Genomic DNA, 20110 nt, shown 5'->3' on the forward strand with positions numbered 1-20110 from the left:
TCACGTGAGCTAAAGCGGTCACGGAGCACAATGGTGTCGCCCGCATTCATAGAGCAGCACTCACGTGCGGCACTCATAAAAGCGGCGGCATCCAAATCAGGCAACCGGACGGGAAAACAGGACTGTGTATTTTTTTTTTATGTACATGCTTCCACAGAAACTTATAACATGCCACTTTTCGGATTAGGCTCTAATGGGTCCGGCCAGCTGGGCATCGGACATGTCGAAGATGTTTCCATTCCAACCAGATGTGACTTTGACGGGCCAGAGCCGACCTTTTCATTGTCGACCGCACCGGGTTCTCTAGCGTCCAATGTCGTCCGCATTGCAGCCGGAGGAAACCACACGCTCCTTCTCCTCCCTGATGGCGCAGTTTACTCGGCTGGGTGTAACGAGGACGGCCGCTGTGGCCGTTCCCCTTCAAGTGAGCCGCAGGCTCGGTTCTGCCAGGTTGTTATTGCCGAAGGAGAGACGACATATGAGTCTTTCCAGCACGTTTCGGCAACCTGGGAAGCTACATTCCTAGTCATCAGCGCACAGCGTGGGCACGACGACGCCATAGGAGGCGATAATATATACGTCCTTGGGTCTGGCGGGAAGGGCGAACTGGGACTGGGGGAAGGATACGTGCGCGCTACGACGCCAGTCCGCATGTCAGGATTCCCTCCGCGAGATACGCGGATTGTATCCCTTACGAGCGGGATGGGGCACACTGTTGCGGTCCTCTCGAATGGAGAGGTGTACGGCTGGGGGGCGGCGCGGAAGGGCCAGTTAGGAGAGGCTGCACGAGGATGCAAGATCGCATGGACGCCGGTCAAGATCGACAACGCACCGTTCTATGTGACGGATGCGGCCTGTGGCCGCGAGTTTACAGTCCTGATCGGGGATAAGTCTGCGGGGGAGTTTGCGGTGCTTGGATCGGCAGATAACAAGTGGAATATTGTTACGGGTTGTCCGGCGCCGGGTCAGCTGCAGGGATTCGATAAGATTGCTGCCAGTTGGCATGGTATCTATGTACATCAGGCCGACATGTCGGTCGTCGCCTGGGGTCGTAACGACCGCGGTCAGCTGCCACCGGCGGGTCTGCCGAAGACGACGGAGTTGGCCGTTGGGAGTGAACATGTCCTTGGTCTGGTTGATTCCCGGGACGTCGTGGCCTTTGGATGGGGTGAGCATGGGAATTGTGGGCCTGATATTGACACGCAAGGCAATGTGAAGGAGAGGCATGCTCGGATCCCGTTGCCCACGGATGGGGTATCCGGCGTGATTGGGGTGGCTGCTGGTTGTGCAACGAGCTGGGTTATCATGTCTTGACTGAGGGTGGCTTGGCTGGCTGGTACCGGCGACCAGGTCAAGGCTATGTTCAGTCGAAGAGACCCAGGCCTTGGAGCTATGGAGCGTTAGCTTGGGCATTGACGGTGTCGAAGGGGAGGTTTACCTGCGACATGCGCTGTGTTGGGGGGATCCCCATATCCTCCTCAGAGGGAGCCTCAGGCCGTTTGTCTGGCAGGGTGTCCCTAAGTCCAGGTCCGTGGCTGGCGTTGAATGTTTCCTGGGCCACCAGTCAGCGACACAATATGTGTGGGAATAGCTGCCTGGCACAAACCTGATCCGCAGTTGCATCCCAACCGAGGACGTCTTCGGTTTCTTCCTCATCCTCGTTTGGCACATCCCATTGCCTGTCATCGTCCGCTGGTACGAACAAACTATCGAAGTCGACCGAGGGCGGTGGCTGCTGGCTCGGAGCATTTGACTCCATGCCGCGGCCGGATGTCCCGGTGAGAGGACGGGTCGATCTGCTGCGTGGCGGCGGCATCTGCCTCGCGTCTGCGGCTGTGTTTCGTTGTGTAAAATTGACTGGGGCAGGTGTTTGTCTGGCGGATAGCTCTGGCGCAGGAGCACGGGAAGAGGCTGGAGCGTCATCACCACTGGACTCGCCTCTGGTCATTAAAGTAAATTCTGCCTTCACGCCCCCAAAGCCGTAAGCAAGCTGCAACGGTCGACACGGACGAGTATATCGGGCAGTAATTATTGTGCCTGCGGTCTCCGCATGTGCAATCGCTGCTTTGAAATCCTTCAGAGCGATGGCTACGTGAAGATTGTCTTCAGCCAGGAAATGTTCAAAATCCTTTTTATCAATGGCTACCGACGTATGCACCGGTTGTCTCAGGATCTCTAAAGAATAGTGAGCGTAGAAGATGGGATAGAGTCTGCGCAAATCGTACCTCTCCCTTCTGTGATTTTTGTGGTAAAGCTTGTAAATATCGCCTTGCTTCCTTCTGAATAGATATCTAGTTGTTCCGCCGATGGACTGAAATGATCTGTGATTTCTCGTAGAAATTTGGGGTCAATTGACCACTGGTTGGTAGTTTGGCTGCGGTCAAAAACGGCATGATTGACGGTTGCAGGCTCGTATGTAAGTTTGTAGGATTTGATGACACCTGGATAGAGTTAGGTGTGCGTGCGCAATCAAGTTGTTGACCTACCAAGTCCACAAACCATCCGGATGATGAGTTTGCATTCCGTTTCTTCAGTTTGCTCGAGCAGTTCAACCTCGCAGCGTTCGACTGCAGTATCTTTGTCTCGCCCATTTGCTCTTCCCTTGAAGACCGAGAGTAAGGCCTATCAAATTGCACGTTAATAACGCGAGCTCGATCCGTCTCTCGATCTAGATTGCCTCACTTTAAGGTATATCTCGCAGCAGAATTTATCCGGACGAGGATTTCTGCCGCTTGCTGCTCCGAATGAGTAGTTCTCAAAAAAGCTATCAGCATCGAAGACAAAGGCGGTATATGCGGTCTTCGAAGAATTGAGAACGCTCAGGCGGAGCTACAACGCGTAATCAGCCATCATGTCCCTGTTATCGCTTTCATGCCCTGAATAATGTGCCTACCATGTCGTACTCAGCCTCAATACCCACAGTCTCATGGAATTTGACCAGGCAGTTGAGTGCATCATGCAGCTGGAATAGTGCCTCTGGGGCGAGTGAAAACGATAGGGTGGCCATGTCTGCCCTTCGAATGCATGAAAGTACTTAAAGTAATGTATTTAAAATAGCTCCCTCATTTAGGAGACAGCTCTCTCTGTTCTCCTTTTCTTGCTGCTTTTGGAGAAGTTGTCTGAGAAGTAGAAATCACAATCAGTCAAGTCACATCGGCAAAACACGACCACGGGCTTATATAATCCAACATCCTTCCTGCATCAACAACCATCTCTGCTTAGTTTGAGGCACTTACAACCCCAGCCAAAAGAGCGATAGTTTATCATACTCTTATATTCTTTCCAGAGCAAACCAACTAGGGGAAAACGCGTCAATACTCGAAAAATAACACCCACGCGGCGCGTTGAAATTAGTATTGACCCGTCTGTTGTGTCACCGCCCTTGACGCCAAGATGACGACGTTCGCATTGGCTGGTGACACCCTCTATATGATCCTCGACATCTTGGGGGATGAGAGGGACTATAACAGCCTATTTCAATGTGCTCTCTCATCGAGGTGCTTTACGGAGCATTCTTTGGCGGTCTTGTACAAGTAAGGATTGTACGGTTCCAGCGGTTACCGCGCACTCGTCGCTGATAATCAACGATGTCAGGCTTTACAACGTCTCGCCAGTGCGGAGTGGAGGAGCTGAAGATGAACAATTCAGAACGCGAAGAACGACTGCTTTTCGTGGAGATATCGCTACGTGGAAATGGGCACTGATGTGGCGCTCAATCGTGCTGTCAACGTTGGGTCAAACATACCTGCCCTATTACAACTACATCCGTTATTTGGATTACGACGATCTCAATGAACTTTTAGGTTCTTCGGGGTTCTCAGGAAAGATAAAGAGGTAAGTTATGTTGACGGAGTCAGCTTCGATGACCAGATCTATTTTCTATATCTCTTATCTAACACCCTAAAGCGACTTCTTTGCCCCAGAACTCGTTGATTTTCTAGGGCCTGAGCCTGACTATGAAGTCAAGGGAAACAAGCGCCTTCGGTCGTCGAAGGTGTCTGGTGGAAATAACCAAATTCTTATCAAACTCTGCTCCGGTCAGTAGGACGTACCCCTACCAAAGCCTGTAAGCTAATTACATGAAGAGATCGTAAAGAAGGCCACGTCTATACGAGGGATTTCTTGCAATGGTGAGTCATTCATCTGGTTATCCATTTGAGTGTTTCTATAAATAACTGACTTGCTGAAGTTCCACCGTCTGTGTTATCCGGATGGCTTGAACATCTCCCATTATTGCAAACCATGACGACCTGGTCAGGGTATGCTCTAACCCATCATGCTGGCGATAAAATTCGCACTCACTGCCCTGAGTTCAAGCAACTTACAATATATGGATGGTAAGCTGACATTATATTATCCCGTAGCTACGCTGATCATTGTCCAGGAATAACGAGCAATCCAGAATTGCTGAAGATGACTCGGAAACATTTCTGAAAGAATTACGGCCAAACTCTTTGGAATATTTCGAAATACTTAGCTTTTCCCAATTGGGACCCCGTTCTATCAGGGCCTTGGAGACTCAACTTGGGTCATTGTCTGAGTTGAAACTAACAAGTCTCCCGATTGAGGCCATTGCAGAACTGGGCTCACTACCCGAACCGCCAGCGCTGAAGGTGCTCGTACTTACTGATTCACCTCCTGTTGCGAGAAATGAAGAATTCTACTCCATTGTCGCCAACGTCGCGAATTGGATACGCAGTTGCAAGACATTAAAGCACCTTGAACTTCGAAGATTCGTGGACGATCCTGCCCTTCTATCGCAGATTCTCGCAGATGATAAGGTCCGACTGTGCAGTCTGTACCTAGAAGGATATACTATGGCTGGAAGCCACGCCTTTCATGAGGCTCTTGCCTGTCAAGACAGCCTGGAAACTTTATATCTCCGTGGCGAAGAGAGCGAATTCCCGACCGACAATGAGTTACTTGTGCAAGCAATAGTACAGTTGAATAACCTGCGCCAACTGGAACTTAAGGATATCTCAAACGGCTTTACACCGGACCATGTTATGTCATTGACACCGTATCTGCCGCGTTTGGAGCGTCTCTGGATCAGCGGGGACTTTTTCGACGACGAAGTTTGGACCGCCTTCCTGTGTCTACCCAAACTGCAGAGCCTGTCTATACAGGCATACAGTGATTTTACAGTTCAAGGGATACTTGAGTTTATCACCCAACTGGGACCAGGAAACAGAGGTTTCAGTCTGTCTATATTAAACGCAACCTCCGACAAAAATTTTACTGAAGAAGCCCAGAACTTGATTCGCGAGACGTTAAAGGTGTCATTAGATGGTTTATTCGATTTTGGTTTGGCGCGAGGTAAGTGTTGAGTATCCACTTGGTGATTGCAATGATCGCTGATGAAGGTGTTGTAGAGGAGTACAGTGAAGATAGTAATTTTGAACATGATATGGATGACTAGGTGGTCTATACGAGCATACTTTTGGTACCTTCCAGCTATCCTACCTAGGTACGAAGGTTGTGTAACTTGAATGGCTCCTAATACATAACACCAGCCGAAGTATGAAAAGGAGTTTGTATAGGTATTTCCCCAGCGGAGCTACCTAGGTACATCACAGGTTCTAACGGGAGTCTGGGTCTGCCATGGAATTAAACTGAGCAGAGGCAACAATTTGACACGCCTAGTATCGACAATTGGAGTTTCGGAAATTGTTTAACGGCTTAAGAGAAATTCTGGTATTATAATTATTATCGCGTTCCACGTCACAGTCTTTTCGGATCGTTTCTTGTTAAAGTGAAGATAGTATATCAGCCAGTGTCATGCCCTGGCATTTTACCGATTTGACAATGATCGGAGGGTCCATAGATTCAGACGTAGCGAGCCAAGGAAAATTTTGCTCGCCGGTGCAGTTCTTCGCACTAGACACGATATCTCTTTAGCAAATAATACAGAATTTAAAACGTAGGAAAACTCACGTCCAGGAAATACAACCCTCACGCTGGTCACTTGTCTTCTCAATTTTCGACACTGGCCTGAAAACTGTCAGTGATTCACACTAGGCATTTAGTAGAATTTAGGCCACACTTACCCGTCTAGGTCTACGTTGGAACACTGCCCTGGATTGACCTGCACAGTTTCCGGTTCATTGTTGACTGTGAACTCAAGCTACATTGGTCAGTATCGGGACATCTCATGTTGCTGAAGGAGATGGTATTACCTTAACGCTTCCGGGTTTGTCCCCAGCCAGTGGTGCTGCACCTGCAGAAGTTACCCATAGACAAGAAGTAGTCAAGAAGACCTGAGAAAGAAGCATCTTCTCCTGGCGGCGCTTGATTAAAGCGATGTCACTCGGGATGGAAGAAAAACATGATAAGGGAGCAAAAGCAGGAGGAACAAATTCACGTCTAACTGGGAAGGAGAGGCTATTTATGCTCCAAGCAGCCTTCTCAGGATGATTTTGGACAACAGCATCTTCTGGAGTCTGGGGATGATCTGCAATGCCGATTGAAAGTCATTCTTCCCGCATGTCCTCTAGTCCACTGAAGAGAATGGCAGCTCTCGGCGGTCTATGGCCGTCATTTCAGGAGAAAAATGGATCCCTTGCATGAGCAACTTTGGCTTTCAACGGTGTGCAGGATGATAGGAAGCCCAGGGCAAATTCTATGTCTGCATGTGGAATGAAGGGAGCCGAATCGCAGACGGGGACATGATTGGCTACGGGAGAGAACTAATAATACCGAACGGGGATTGGTGGACAACGCGTCCCTTTCGCGTGGGCTGGGCGGAGACGCGTCTTTCCTTCTCTCTCCGCGTGCGACGCCGCCTCGCCTTTCCTCCCTGCCCGAATTCCACGTCCAGTCCAACCCGCGACCATTTTGCCCTGGATCGCTCCGCTCCTGAACCCATACCTACAATTCATGGACCTACTCCTCTACGCCTGAAATTTCTCGTACCGCCATGTCCTCCACCCGAGCGAAATTGGCGGAGCTGCGGGCTCTCCGCGCTGCAGGCAAAAAGCGCCTTTCAACCTACGAGATCGAGGAACAGGACGACATTTACGAGGAGGTCGACGATGAGGGCTACAAAAAGGTCATTCGCAATCGACTCGATGAGGATGATTTTGTTGTCGACGACAACGGTGCCGGATACGCCGATGACGGCCGGGAGGTCTGGAACGAGCCCACCGCAGGTTATTACGATGATAGCGAAGACGATGATGAGCTACCTGCGCGGGGCAAGGCAGCCAAACGCAAGCGCGAGGAGGAAAAGCAGAGGCAGGAGAAGATCAACAATGGAATCTCGAAATATTTCAACAAAGGAAACGCGACCACGACCTCGAAACCTAAGGTATGACACCATGTCCCAGAAAGTGTCAATATGAAGACGAAAGACCTTGTCTGACTGCTATATTAGCCGGTCGCCACGGCAGAAGATGAAGCCTTCATGGCCGATCTCCTCGGAGAAGTCGATACCAATGTTGTCTCCAACCACGTTCCGACTCAAAACGTGATCAAATCCGAAGCCCGCCGCAAAGTCCGCATTCTGTCGCCCCCACTTTCGGCACGAACGCGCCCAGCAAAAAAGGAACAAAAGGATGAGAACAGTGATCCAGTGTCCCCAGCTGCCGAAGAGCCCGAGCTCAATTTGGACAACGATGACGGGCCGCTCCCGATCACCGACGAAGATATGCCGATGAGCGACCCGATGCCCTCATCGCCACTTAGCAAGGCTGTTGAACGAAAAAATGTTACTCCAGTCAAAAAGGAGGAGTCCGACGATGAAGATAACGATTTGATGGAAATCGCAGAGGCCACAGGAACAAAGGAAGCAAAGACAACAAGCGTGAACATGGCCGGAACCCGGCCACCACCCAAAATCAAGCAGCCTTTACCCACTCCTGCGAGTTCTTCTCCCGTAAAAGCTGCTGCAGATCTTGCAAACGCGTCCTGGAATGATGTTCGAAGCAAGCTGAACGTCCTGAGTAGTCCAGCATCAGAGACGCGCACTTTTGGGAAACTCCGCGCTCAGGATGTCATTGAGGAAGATGGGAGCCTTCGTATGTTCTGGATTGACTTTACCGAAGTCAACGGTAGCTTGTGTTTATTTGGAAAGGTCAAGAACAAGCATACAGGCTCCTTTGCCAGCACTTTCGTCAAAGTTGACAACATCCTACGCAAGCTCTATTTCCTTCCGCGGGAGAACAGAGTTAAGCACGGCCGTGAGACCGATGAAGAGGTCGACATGGAAGATGTGTACAGTGAAGTCGATGAGATGATGTCCCGGCTCAGGGTTGGGATGCACAAGATCAAGCCATGCACCCGCAAATATGCTTTTGAACTCCCTGGTATCCCTCGAGAGGCGGAGTATCTGAAGTTGCTGTACCCTTACGATAAGCCTGCGTTGCCCATGGACGTGAAGGGGGAAACCTTTTCTCACGTCTTCGGGACAAACACCTCGCTATTTGAGCAGTTTGTTCTTTGGAAGAACATCATGGGTCCTTGTTGGCTGAAAATTGACGAAGCGGACTTCTCTGCTGTCAACAATGCATCTTGGTGCAAGTTTGAATGCCAAGTCTCCAAGCCAGGGCTCATCTCTTCTGTCCCTGATTCTGAAAATCTGGACGCACCGCCACTGACACTGATGAGTCTTTCCTTCAGGACGCAGCTGAATGTAAAGGAAAACAAACAGGAGATTCTGGTCGCCAGTGCTCGTGTGTACGAAAATGTTTCCCTTACTGAGACCACCCCTCCAGAAAAACTTCCTTGCAAGACATTCACAGTTATGCGGCCTGTGGGTTCTTCATACCCAGTACATTTCGAAGCCGAAACGCGAAAGCAGCGTGGTACCTATATGCTGGAGAAAAGTGAACAGTTTCTCCTGAGCAAATTCTTGGCATTGTTCGAAAAAATGGACCCTGACGTTCTGATGGGACATCAATTGCAAGAAGTCGACCTTAGTATCCTGCTAAACCGGCTGAAGGAGAAGAAGACGCCTGGGTGGCATCGTCTTGGCCGACTGAAGCGCGGAGAATGGCCGAAGAATTTCAACAGGGGCGGAGGCTTCTTCGCTGAGAGACATCTTATCGCGGGTAGATTGATGTGTGACGTAGCTAATGACATGGGCAAGGTAAATCATTTGGCTTTTGATCTGTGATAATCCATACTAACGCAAGATAGTCCCTTATGATGAAATGCCAATCGTGGAGTTTGACCGAAATGTGTGATCTCTACCTTGGACAGGGAAACACTCGACAAGACATTGATTGCGAAGCGGCACTGAAAACCTGGGCTACTTCGAAAGATGGTCTAATGAATTTTGTGAACCACTGCGACGCCGATACTTATTTCATCGCCGCACTGGTACTACGACTTCAGATGCTGTCCCTTACCAAAGTACTCACGAACATCGCCGGCAACTCCTGGGCGCGGACACTCAGTGGCACAAGAGCTGAGCGCAACGAATACATTCTACTCCACGAATTTCATCGGAACAAATATATTTGCCCCGATAAATACTCCTCGAGACTCCAGAAGTCAGAGGAGAAAGCCCAGGATGCCGACGAAGACGATGGTGTTGATAAGAAAAAGAAAGATAAATACAAGGGTGGTCTTGTGTTTGAGCCTGAAAAGGGCCTTTACGACAGATTCGTTCTTGTCATGGACTTTAACAGTCTGTACCCAAGCATCATTCAGGAGTACAACATATGCTTTACGACAGTGGAGCGTACAGCAACAGTAAGTTGTCAGTAAATGTTTACATATTACAGCCGCTAAACCCGTCCTAGGCGGAGAATGAGAACGAGGAGAAAGTCCCCGAGGTTCCTGGATCTGATCAAGAGCAGGGTATCCTGCCTCGACTTATTGCAACTCTAGTTGGTCGCCGTCGAGAAGTTAAGAAGCTGATGAAAGACAAACGTGCGACTACTGAGCAGCTTGCTTTGTGGGACACGAAACAGCTGGCTTTCAAGCTGACTGCTAACTCTATGTATGGATGTCTGGGGTACACGCAGAGTCGGTTCTATGCCCGTCCTCTGGCTATGCTTACTACGTTCAAGGGTCGTGAAATCCTTAGGAGTACCAAGGAATTGGTAGAGTCAAAACAACTGAGAGTCATCTACGGTGATACTGACTCAGTCATGATCAACACCAACATGGACACGATCAGTGATGCGCTCAAAGTTGGAGATGAACTCAAGAAATCCGTGAATGAACGATACCGTCTCCTAGAAATCGACATCGACAATATTTTCCGCCGCCTGCTCTTGCACGCCAAGAAGAAATATGCGGCTATCAACATCACTGAGGTCGACGGTAAATATGTGGACAAGTTGGAAGTCAAGGGATTGGATATGAAACGCCGTGAATACTGCGCCTTGTCCAAGGAAGTCTCTCAGAGACTCCTGAATGAAGTCCTCTCTGGGGAAGATCAGGAGCTTGTCCTCAATCGGGTTCATGACTACCTCCGCGACCTAGCCGACAAGATGAGAGAGTACACTATCCCAGTTCAAAAATATGTCATCTACACGGTAATTTGCTTCCAGGCAGCAGTTCGTCATGTTTGACTGACATTGTCCACAGAAACTTTCCAAGCGACCCGAAGAATATCCTAACAAAGAGTCGATGCCCCCAGTACAGGTTGCTCTTCGTGAGCTTGCTAGAGGAAAATCGGTCCGGCCTAACGACGTCATCTCTTACATCGTCACGAATGGAGATGCGGAAACTTCGTCTTTGCCTCCGGCCAAGCGCTCGTACACACTTCCGGATGTCATGAAATCCGACAACGGCCTCAAACCCGATATTGAATTTTATCTCCTGAAGCAAATCTTCCCGCCCATTGAGCGTCTTTGTGCCCCAATTCCTGGAACTGACGCTGTTCGGCTCGCAGAGTGCTTGGGCCTTGATGTCCGCAAGTACCAGATCAATAACAGTAGCGGAGGTAATCAGCAGAATACTGATATTTTCCCACTGGAGTCTCAAATACCGGATTCTGTCCGTTTCCAAGATGCCGTGCGGTTGACCCTGACCTGCCGATTCTGTAAGGAGAAGGCAGTTTTCGAAGGATTGGTGGCTTCCTCTCACATGTGCAACCCACATGGCATCGTTTGCCCGAACGAGGCGTGTCACAAGCAGTTTTCAGTCTTGACGATCGTCGCGCAATTGGAGGCCCAGATCCGTACTCAGACCTCCAAGTACTATGAGGGATGGCTTGTCTGTGATGATACCGCATGTGGTAACCGTACGCGGCAGACCAGTGTCTATGGACACCGCTGCCTGGGGCCGCGAGGTCATGCAGAAGGCTGCCTTGGGCGTATGTCACCCGAGTACTCAGAGAAGCAGATATACAATCAACTGCTGTACTTCGCCGGGCTATGGGACGTTGATAAGGCACGGGCGGTTGCACTGAAAGAGGCCAGTGGCGAGAAGAAGGACAGCATAGCAGCCCTGGCGGAGTTCAATCGCGTCCGGTTTGGGACAGTCAAGGGCGTTGTTGATGGGTACCTGAAGAAATGTGGACGGCAATGGGTTGAGATGGACAACTTGTTCCGATTCATGCTGCCGTAAATGGCCTATTCCCCTATGGCAGTAAAGTGGTAATGACGATCAGGATGTGTATATACCAGGGAAGGTTCGGGTAGTTTAGGATTGGCTTTATGTTTCGTTTTCATGTACAGCGGCGACAGTTATCTTTTTTTATTTTTTTTTTGCCATAGAAGGATTGCAAGAGGGAGCAATAAGTATGAATGGCGATGCATGAGTATTTACCTACTTCACTTACGGAGTACAACTATGATGGTTTCGGCGGGATGCTGCTTATCTTATCGGCGAAACGCAAAAACAGGCAAAAGTCCCCCGCCTCTCCACCATGGGAACAACCCAACACTCTGCCATCAATCTTCCACCAATTAACTGTGTTTAAGCTGCTTGGTAGTATATTTCACTCTCTCAGGGTTGGGCCCAATATATCCTTGTACCACTAGGAGTATACTTTCCCAGATCCTTGCCATGTCAGTGAAGCGGGTTCTCGTCATTGCAGGCTCCGACAGCTCAGGTGGCGCGTACGTTTTGTATACCATCCCTGTCCTTGTACAGTCCAGCTAACACCTCAATCTCGGATAAGCGGTCTAGAGGCGGATCAGAGGGTCTTAGCCGCACATGGCTGTTATGCTCTCACCGCAACCACCGGTCTGACAGCCCAAAACACGCTTGGAGTGCAGGACATTTTTGTCGTCCCGGCTGAATTTGTCAAGAAACAGATCAATGCTGGTCTGGAAGATGTTGGGGCCGATGTTGTCAAGCTAGGTAGGATTTTACGTCTTCAGAACCCCATGCATTAAACGCTCATCCGGATGAAGGCATGCTCTCGTCGGCTGAGACGATTGACATCATAGCCGAAACGTTGGCAACGTATCAAGTTCCCCATGTTGTGCTGGATCCGGTATGCGCTTCTCTTCAACTCAGCCCATGTGTAGTGCTTTCTAATCCACGCACAGGTCATGGTGTCCACCAGCGGGTCCCAGTTGCTACCAGAGCAAGCCGTACAAGGCCTACGGACAAAGCTACTCCCGCTAACTACGATCCTGACTCCCAATATCCCAGAAGCGCAGCTTCTCCTGAAAGACAGCGGAATAGATGTTCCGGAACCAAAAGATATCTCTGGCCTAATTCAGCTCGCAAAGCAAGTCTGTGCCCTGGGCTCCAAGGGAGTCCTCCTCAAGGGCGGTCATTTGCCACTCACGAAAGACCACAAGACAGCGCATTCCTCTGATGAGGCAACAACCGTCATCGATGTGCTCTACGATGGCGAGGACATCACTCTGTTCGAGACTGATTTCCTTGTGTCTAAGAATACCCACGGGACGGGTTGCTCGCTTGCGTCTGCCATTGCGGCTAATTTGGCCCTTGGCAAGGATATGAAACTGGCAGTCCAAAGTGCTGTTCGGTTTGTCGAGGCTGGCATTAAGACTAGCTTTGACCTGGGGAAGGGAAGTGGACCGATTAACCACTTCCACTCGGTCTATACGATCCCTTTTGCTCCGTATGCCGTCCCATCACCTAATTCTATTGAACCATACATTATTGACAAGATATTTTTCAGGGGCCGTTTCCTAGAATACGCCCTGGCTCGTCCTGATGTTCGTGCCGTGTGGAAGCAGTTTACGGAGCATGATTTCGTCCAGGGCATGGGAAATGGGACTTTGCCAGTAAATCGGTTCAAGGAATACCTGGTGCAAGATTATCTCTATCTGGTATTACTTACCATTCAACGTCTGCTGTTTCGGATACTGATATACTGTTAGGTTCATTTCGCACGGAGCAATGCCCTCGCGGCATATAAAGCGAAAGACATGGAATCGATTGCTGCGGTGCGCCCTCCTTTCCTCTCCTCGGCTTCGTTTACAGAATCCCACTGATAGATGATTTTTATAAAACCAGTCGTCTAGTATCGTCCTTCATATCCAACGTGAGACGGCATTGCACTTGGATTATTGTGCCTCTTTTGGTCTATCCAAGGAGCAAATGGAGAAGTATCCAGAAACAACCGGTTCGTGGAAACCTGTTTTCTTGCTTTTATGTTGTTAACGAAAATCTCTCTCCAGCATGCACGGCATACAGCCGATATATCCTCGACGTAGGTCAATCGGAGGATTGGCTCGCATTACAGATGGCTCTTGCACCATGTCTGATCGGATACGGAGCAATTGCCCAACGGTTACATGGTGACACAAAAACCCTTCGGGAAGGCAACCGTTATTGGAAGTGGATTGAGAACTACGTAGCGGAAGACTACACGGAAGCCGTGCGATTGGGATCGGGTGAGTGGCTACTAACTCTTGACGTTTCATACATTTTCTGGACTCTGGCTGATACTTTGGTAGAACTGTTGGAGACCCACATGCGACAGGTTGCTCCCAGTCGGATAGAGGAACTGATCAAGATCTTCATCCGGGCAACGGAGCTGGAGATCAGGTTTTGGGACATGGGGATGGGCGAGGAATTATAAGATGTATAAGGATGTATTGAATGGGTCTTGTAGATATAGATCGATAGAAAAGAGATGTGTCTCTTTGTTTGTGTTATTGTTGTTGGTTTTTTTTTTTTCTCTCGGCCGCCCCTACGCTAAACCAGATACGGAAGGTGTCGCCTCCTCCAGAACTTTTTCCCTTTTCGCCTCCTTCTTTTCCTCATTTTTTCTTTCCTCTTCATCCATCTCTTCCTCTCTCTTCAACCCACCTCATCCTTCTCTCTCTCGCTTCTCTTGTCTTCTCCTCATCCCCCCACTCTACTCTCTCTTTTCTCTTCCATCTTGGGAGGTTACTTCGTTTCCTCTAATCTCAACCTTCCTCCTGGTTCCTTGTTTTCCTGATCTCTCCATTCTCTAGGACGCTTCATCATGTCTTACGGTGGCGGTTATCAGCGCGATTCTTATCGGTAAGTTTTTTGGACTGTCTCTGCTTATGCTTGCAGGTAGTTGTTCAAGTGTCAGTACCGGATGAGAGTTTTCTCAGTTGAGCCTACTTTCCTGCCAGCGCCGTCTTTGAAAGGCGATGTGAGCGCCTAGGTGGCAACAGCAAGAACTGGTCTTCAACAAACAACTGGTACTCGCACGCTCGACTACTCCTGCTCCATGACAAGCCCATGACATCGAAGCATTCAAATGCTGACAATTCCCCTGTCGCAGCTCCCGAGGTGGCGGTGGCTACTCCAATGGTTACTCCAACGGCTACAGCGGTGGTGATGGATACAGCGGCGGTGGCTATGGCGGCAGCTACGGCGGCGGCTATGGTGGCGGTCGCGGTGGTGGAGACCGCATGTCTAACCTGGGCGCCGGCCTGAAGAAACAGGACTGGGGTAAGTTTGGTCGATATACCGCACCTCACCGGAACGATCGTGCTAACTTAGATTCAGACCTCGATTCGCTGCCCAAGTTCGAGAAGTCGTTTTATAAGGAGCATCCTGACGTCGCCAACCGCTCTCAGCGCGAGGTCGACGATTTCCGCAAGAAGCATGAGATGTCCGTGCAGGGTCGCAACGTCCCCCGCCCCGTTGAGACCTTCGACGAGGCTGGATTCCCTCAGTATGTGCTGGGTGAGGTGAAGGCTCAAGGATTCGAGCGCCCTACTGCGATTCAGTCACAGGGATGGCCTATGGCCCTTTCCGGTCGCGACGTCGTCGGTATCGCCGAGACTGGCTCTGGAAAGACCTTGACCTACTGTCTCCCTGCCATCGTCCACATTAACGCTCAGCCTCTTCTTGCTCCTGGTGACGGTCCCATTGTCCTTGTTCTCGCTCCCACCCGTGAGTTGGCTGTTCAGATTCAGGCCGAAATCACAAAGTTCGGAAAGTCCTCTCGCATTCGCAACACTTGCGTTTATGGTGGTGTCCCCAAGGGCCCTCAGATCCGTGATCTGAGCCGCGGTGTTGAAGTTTGCATTGCCACTCCGGGTCGTCTGATCGACATGTTGGAGGCTGGTCGTACTAACCTTCGTCGCGTCACTTACTTGGTGCTTGATGAGGCTGACCGCATGCTGGACATGGGTTTCGAGCCCCAGATTCGCAAGATCATCTCTCAGATTCGTCCTGATCGTCAAACTTGCATGTGGTCTGCTACCTGGCCTAAGGAAGTCCGCCAGCTCGCTTCGGATTTCCTCAACGACTACATTCAGGTCAACATCGGATCCATGGACCTGTCCGCCAACCATCGTATCACTCAGATCGTTGAAGTTGTGTCTGATTTCGAGAAGCGCGACAAGATGATCAAACACCTCGAGAAGATCATGGAGGACCGCGCTAACAAGGTTCTCATCTTCACTGGCACCAAGCGTATCGCCGACGAAATCACTCGTTTCCTCCGTCAGGACGGTTGGCCCGCACTTTGTAAGTTGGCTCGATATTGTTACCCTTATGCATTTGCTGATCAGATACCTTCAGCGATTCACGGTGACAAGCAACAACAAGAAAGAGATTGGGTCTTGAACGAGTTCAAGTCGGGCAAGAGCCCAATCATGGTGGCTACTGACGTGGCTTCCCGTGGTATTGGTATGATACAACTCGCACTCCATTCCCCACCCCTTTCCCTTCCTCCCTTTTCCTTCTTTTCCCCCTTAGAAGCACCCTCACCCGTTGAGGTTGTGTGACATATGGCACGGTGCTCGACTCTCTTGATACCCAAGTTGGTACACATGACTCGTCCAGGCTTTGTCGGGTCTCTTGAACTGGTTCTCATACCAAGAGGACCTTGGACTCACGATGCAGTGTAGCAGACGTAATAGCTCTTCTGTTCAGATTCTCCACCTCTATCTCTGACTACAGATGGTAGAGAAGTCGAATTTTCTGTGTTCTGTTTCGACTCGTTGAAGCTGCATTCCAAGGTTGCTCTAGGACCGCGATTACTGCCGATCCATGGACTCACTCTCATAAAGGATCTTGATTAATCATTAAATCCGAGAGAAAGAGAGCGATGCATCAAGTCTCACACGACTGAGAAAGGGCTGCTGAGCCACATTGCTATTTCAACTAATGCTCTGTTTGCTAACATAAGTTTTGTTTGAAAAGATGTTCGCGACATTACTCATGTGCTGAACTATGACTACCCCAACAACTCCGAAGACTACGTTCACCGTATTGGTAGAACTGGTCGTGCCGGTGCCAAGGGTACCGCCATTACCTTCTTCACCACTGACAGTAAGTGGTTCTCATTTGGGGGACCCTATCATCCATCCTTGATACTAATGGGTATATTTCTAGACTCTAAGCAGGCTCGTGACTTGGTGACTATCCTTACCGAGGCCAAGCAGCAGATTGATCCCCGTCTCGCTGAGATGGTCCGTTACAGCGGTGGCGGTGGCCATGGCTATGGCGGTTATGGCCGCTGGGGTGGTCGTGGTGGTGGTCGTGGTCGCGGTGGCCGCCAGACTGCTTCCAACGCCGCTCCTCTTGGCAACAACCGCCGCTGGTAAACTGATCATGATGCCCAGTGCAGTCATTGAGCTTGTATTCCATTGTCACACCGGTAGACCTTGCTTTTCTTCGCAGTCATATTTTCAGATTCCTTCGTAACACGGTACGGGCGGCGTTCGTCAACAGTCACGATAGACAGATTCATGTTTTTTTTTACTCCGTTCTTGCACCCTCAGATTGAGATGACAACAGCCTTGGATGGCACCATTTCCAGCCGACTCCTACGGATATGTTAATTTTTCTCTAACCTTTGTGGATTTGTTTTTACAAAAGTTTCTGTATCTGCGGCTTATCCCTCGTTATGGAAGGATGAGTTCTAATACTCTAGCTTCAGTCTTCTGAACTCAGAGATGTATCTATCTTTTGAACTATTCAATAGGACAGATATCGCTTGGTAGTATGGATAGTTTTGCCGTAGCTATGATAAATTCGTCCCTCAGAATCATGGGGCGGTTAGTCGGCTAGTCCGGAAATACTTACTATATATCACTTGTGATGGAGTATATAGCTTGGCTCCGTGTGCGGTCTCTTCCACGATCCTATATTCTTAGTTCTCTTGTTTGGGATGAAAAATTCAGTATCTTGCCTTAGATGGCCTGTCTTCTGGCGATAACGTATTTTACTTCTTTGCGAGGAGTCTTGATATGCTGTCAGTTTCTTGGGCCTCTTCCCTGGTATTTCAAGAGTATAAGGCCGATACATGGCAAGGAATTCACGATATTGTTTCCTTATCTCTTTTTGTTCATGGCTGCCAGGCTTAGAGCTGTATCCGACCAATATTTCGGTCCATAATGCCTTTACTCTCTCCACGCAATCCCAGTACGTTAAACATCAAGACATCCCTCGCTAACTAGCCCTTCCATGCCTCCAGAGCCTTCTCCAAAGCTGCGGCAAGTTTCTTATGTACATGGCTAGTCAAGTGTCCCGAATTGAACCAGAAGTACGTATTTAGCGGCGTGGGACACCCGTACGCCCGGTAATTCCAGTCGATATCTGGCTGGTCGTAGCCGCGGCAATAGTTCGTCGTATTAACGATGCCATATTGAGACGGATGGTCCATCATATCGCCGAGCACGGTGTGGACGTCGTACACCAGGACGTTGGTGTCCCGATGCGTCCCCGCGAAGCGGTCCGCATGCTGCTGCAGCGCCTCATTGAACCAGGTGATCTGGGTGGCGTTGGGGCTGGGGCTAGCAGCCTTCTGGTTACTCTCGGTGCGGTCGAGAGGGGGCAGGTTCATGAACAGGTAGGAGCGGTATCCCAGCGTGTAGAGCACACGGGCCGAGTCGAAGAGCGTGGCCATCAGCTCGTTGTAGAAGGCCGGGAAGTCAACGGCGTATCTGGCGCTGTCGTTGATGTCGTTGATCCCGATCCAGATCGCGACGAGCGTCTTTCTTGGGTCTACGACGTGCTGAAGCGCGGCGTGTCCATACTCCCGGTATTGGGTGACCTGGTTGACGAGGGAGACGGTGTAGTTGTGGTGGAGTGGTGTGCTGCGTGTCCGCCATTCAGTCATGAGAAGTATATATGTATCTGGTTAAGACGGGCCACGCACTATTCCACGGAGATGTCCGCGCCCGCAAAGGCAAAATCCCATAGTTGCCTCTTACAGGCCATCGGGGACGTCAGGCCTTCCTTTACGCCGCATCGAGTGAGAAATTCGACCCAGTTGGGGCCGCCTTCTGCTGTACCGGTCTGTGATATATTGATAGGCTGTGTTAGTTATGTTGGTGTGAGGCAGGGTTGCGGTTGCGCACCTGGTTTTGGACAATCTTGTTACTTAGCAGCGTGTGCGCGTCGTACTCGAAGTTCAGTTGGTCCCCGATGAAGCTATAGTTTTGGTGGCCGTGTGTTCCTTGGACGTACGTGTAGGAGTCTCCGAAGGCGAGCCTGATGGGTCACACAGTTAGTTTGAATTGAAGGTGGTTTGGGTCTGGTTCGATGGCTACGGATAGAAAGGCGACAGACAGGTATTTGGTTGAGTCCCAGTCAAACTTCTCGCGTCCGGTAGAGGACACAGAGAGCGCCTGGATCACTGGGATGCTTGCTGCGATGCACAGCAGTTTGCGCAGCGCGGACATTGCGATGACTCTATGGATTACGGCTGTAACTGTGCACAAGGAACTCGCAGAAGTCGGGGACGAGTTATGATGTTTGATATTGCCAGTGGTATGCATTATATACAAAGAAGTTCGACTTAATTGTAGGACGGAGAATTCAGTGCATCGAGACAGTCCACGGATGTAAATTCTCCGTTTTGATTCCGCGAGTTGGACAAGACGATGAATAGACTGCTGTCTTTACCATTGAAAGCCACTTTCTGAGGAGCACGATCACCCTTTGAGAGCGAAGGCTATGTCTTCTGGCGACTGTATGCGTGCGACCAGGATGGTCAATTTCTCTTGCTCTAGGATCAGGTTCAGGGTCCGGCAATTACCATCCAGGAGCTTCCAGGGTTGCGGAGAGCTTGCCGAATATATTTTTCCGGCATACGTGGAGGCGGACGGATGGGCCATCCGGGGCTAATAGGGACGGCGTGAGGGCGGAAACCCACATTCTCCTAGAGTCTGATTGCATTTCATGATTTCGCCAACCAGCCGGAGAGGGCCGATCCCGGAGCAGGAGGCCAGCACCAGCATCAGGCATCCGGGGATGGAGGCTCAATTGCGGGGATGCCTGTTTTAGCGTCGCGTAGTATAGCCGAGATCATGTGCCCTCGGCGGACTGTGGGGAAGGAGAAACATCGGGAGAAAAAGGGGAGGGGTTCCGGTGGGATGATGAACAGTTCATTTGGTAGGCTGGATGGAATGGCTTCGAAAAGCTCGAGAGACACAGTAAATGACCGCAGAGATCCAGGCTAGGGAGGGGAGATGTCGACGGATACGTGATGCAAGGTGTGGCTGATATCCCTGGTTAAAGCGCTGGACTGTGCTCCCGGCCTATCAGATGGACGGACACTGGGTGACATTATCGCCTAACTACTCCAAGCTAGGAAACCCACTCCTCGGGACAACCAGATCTGACCATCCGCCGGTTCACCAAGGCGTATCTGTATCTGGCGGTATGATATTGGGGGAAATGAAGCTGCCGAGAGTCCATGGTTCTCCCGGTGGGGCTGTCACACTATTGTTAGGAACGAGTGCAAGGTATATTGATACTGTGTATATCTTTTGGGTTGTTGAAGTCTTGGACA

General features: G+C 50.2%; 6 protein-coding genes across 6 annotated transcripts; 4 read left to right on the plus strand and 2 right to left on the minus strand.

Annotated features, from left to right (window-relative positions):
* Nucleotides 1–168: 168 nt before the first annotated feature.
* BDV59DRAFT_198113 (regulator of chromosome condensation 1/beta-lactamase-inhibitor protein II) lies at nt 169–1216 on the plus strand (the record flags this gene model as incomplete). Its single annotated transcript, XM_073693091.1, has 2 exons — nt 169–1152; nt 1208–1216. 2 exons carry the CDS (start codon nt 169–171, stop codon nt 1214–1216), a joined length of 993 nt encoding a protein of 330 aa, XP_073552613.1.
* A 147-nt stretch (nt 1217–1363) lies between these two features.
* On the minus strand, nt 1364–3007 carry BDV59DRAFT_198114 (putative DNA repair protein rad9; the record flags this gene model as incomplete). Its single annotated transcript, XM_073693092.1, has 7 exons — nt 1364–1390; nt 1439–1552; nt 1607–2175; nt 2226–2441; nt 2487–2622; nt 2683–2829; nt 2894–3007. 7 exons carry the CDS (start codon nt 3005–3007, stop codon nt 1364–1366), a joined length of 1323 nt encoding a protein of 440 aa, XP_073552614.1.
* A 218-nt stretch (nt 3008–3225) lies between these two features.
* BDV59DRAFT_168654 (uncharacterized protein) lies at nt 3226–5983 on the plus strand. Its single transcript, XM_073688121.1, has 8 exons — nt 3226–3533; nt 3595–3834; nt 3907–4037; nt 4086–4130; nt 4190–4337; nt 4385–5316; nt 5373–5877; nt 5935–5983. Exons 1-7 carry the CDS (start codon nt 3394–3396, stop codon nt 5417–5419), a joined length of 1683 nt encoding a protein of 560 aa, XP_073552615.1. The 5' UTR covers nt 3226–3393; the 3' UTR covers nt 5420–5877; nt 5935–5983.
* Nucleotides 5984–6916: 933 nt separating this feature from the next.
* On the plus strand, nt 6917–13960 carry BDV59DRAFT_190656 (DNA-directed DNA polymerase alpha catalytic subunit POL1; the record flags this gene model as incomplete). The annotated part of the gene is made up of 15 exons (XM_073691781.1): nt 6917–7306; nt 7373–9085; nt 9136–9693; nt 9744–10484; nt 10537–11516; nt 11798–11867; nt 11953–12014; nt 12077–12258; nt 12312–12394; nt 12450–12994; nt 13055–13205; nt 13257–13322; nt 13393–13501; nt 13557–13772; nt 13836–13960. The coding sequence occupies 15 exons, from the start codon at nt 6917–6919 to the stop codon at nt 13958–13960; spliced, it is 5991 nt and encodes a 1996-aa protein (XP_073552616.1).
* Nucleotides 13961–14165: 205 nt separating this feature from the next.
* Nucleotides 14166–17320, plus strand: BDV59DRAFT_168664 (DEAD-box ATP-dependent RNA helicase DBP2). The gene is made up of 5 exons (XM_073688122.1): nt 14166–14808; nt 14866–15834; nt 15889–15996; nt 16513–16641; nt 16705–17320. Exons 1-5 carry the CDS (start codon nt 14769–14771, stop codon nt 16914–16916), a joined length of 1458 nt encoding a protein of 485 aa, XP_073552617.1. The 5' UTR covers nt 14166–14768; the 3' UTR covers nt 16917–17320.
* Nucleotides 17321–17767: 447 nt separating this feature from the next.
* BDV59DRAFT_198119 (SGNH/GDSL hydrolase family protein) lies at nt 17768–18998 on the minus strand (the record flags this gene model as incomplete). The annotated part of the gene is made up of 4 exons (XM_073693093.1): nt 17768–18410; nt 18473–18612; nt 18675–18807; nt 18886–18998. The coding sequence occupies 4 exons, from the start codon at nt 18996–18998 to the stop codon at nt 17768–17770; spliced, it is 1029 nt and encodes a 342-aa protein (XP_073552618.1).
* Nucleotides 18999–20110: the final 1112 nt, after the last annotated feature.

The sequence above is a fragment of the Aspergillus ambiguus genome (genome assembly GCF_047715705.1).
Source record: "Aspergillus ambiguus strain CBS 117.58 unplaced genomic scaffold BDV59scaffold_2, whole genome shotgun sequence".
Lineage (NCBI taxonomy): Eukaryota > Fungi > Ascomycota > Eurotiomycetes > Eurotiales > Aspergillaceae > Aspergillus > Aspergillus ambiguus.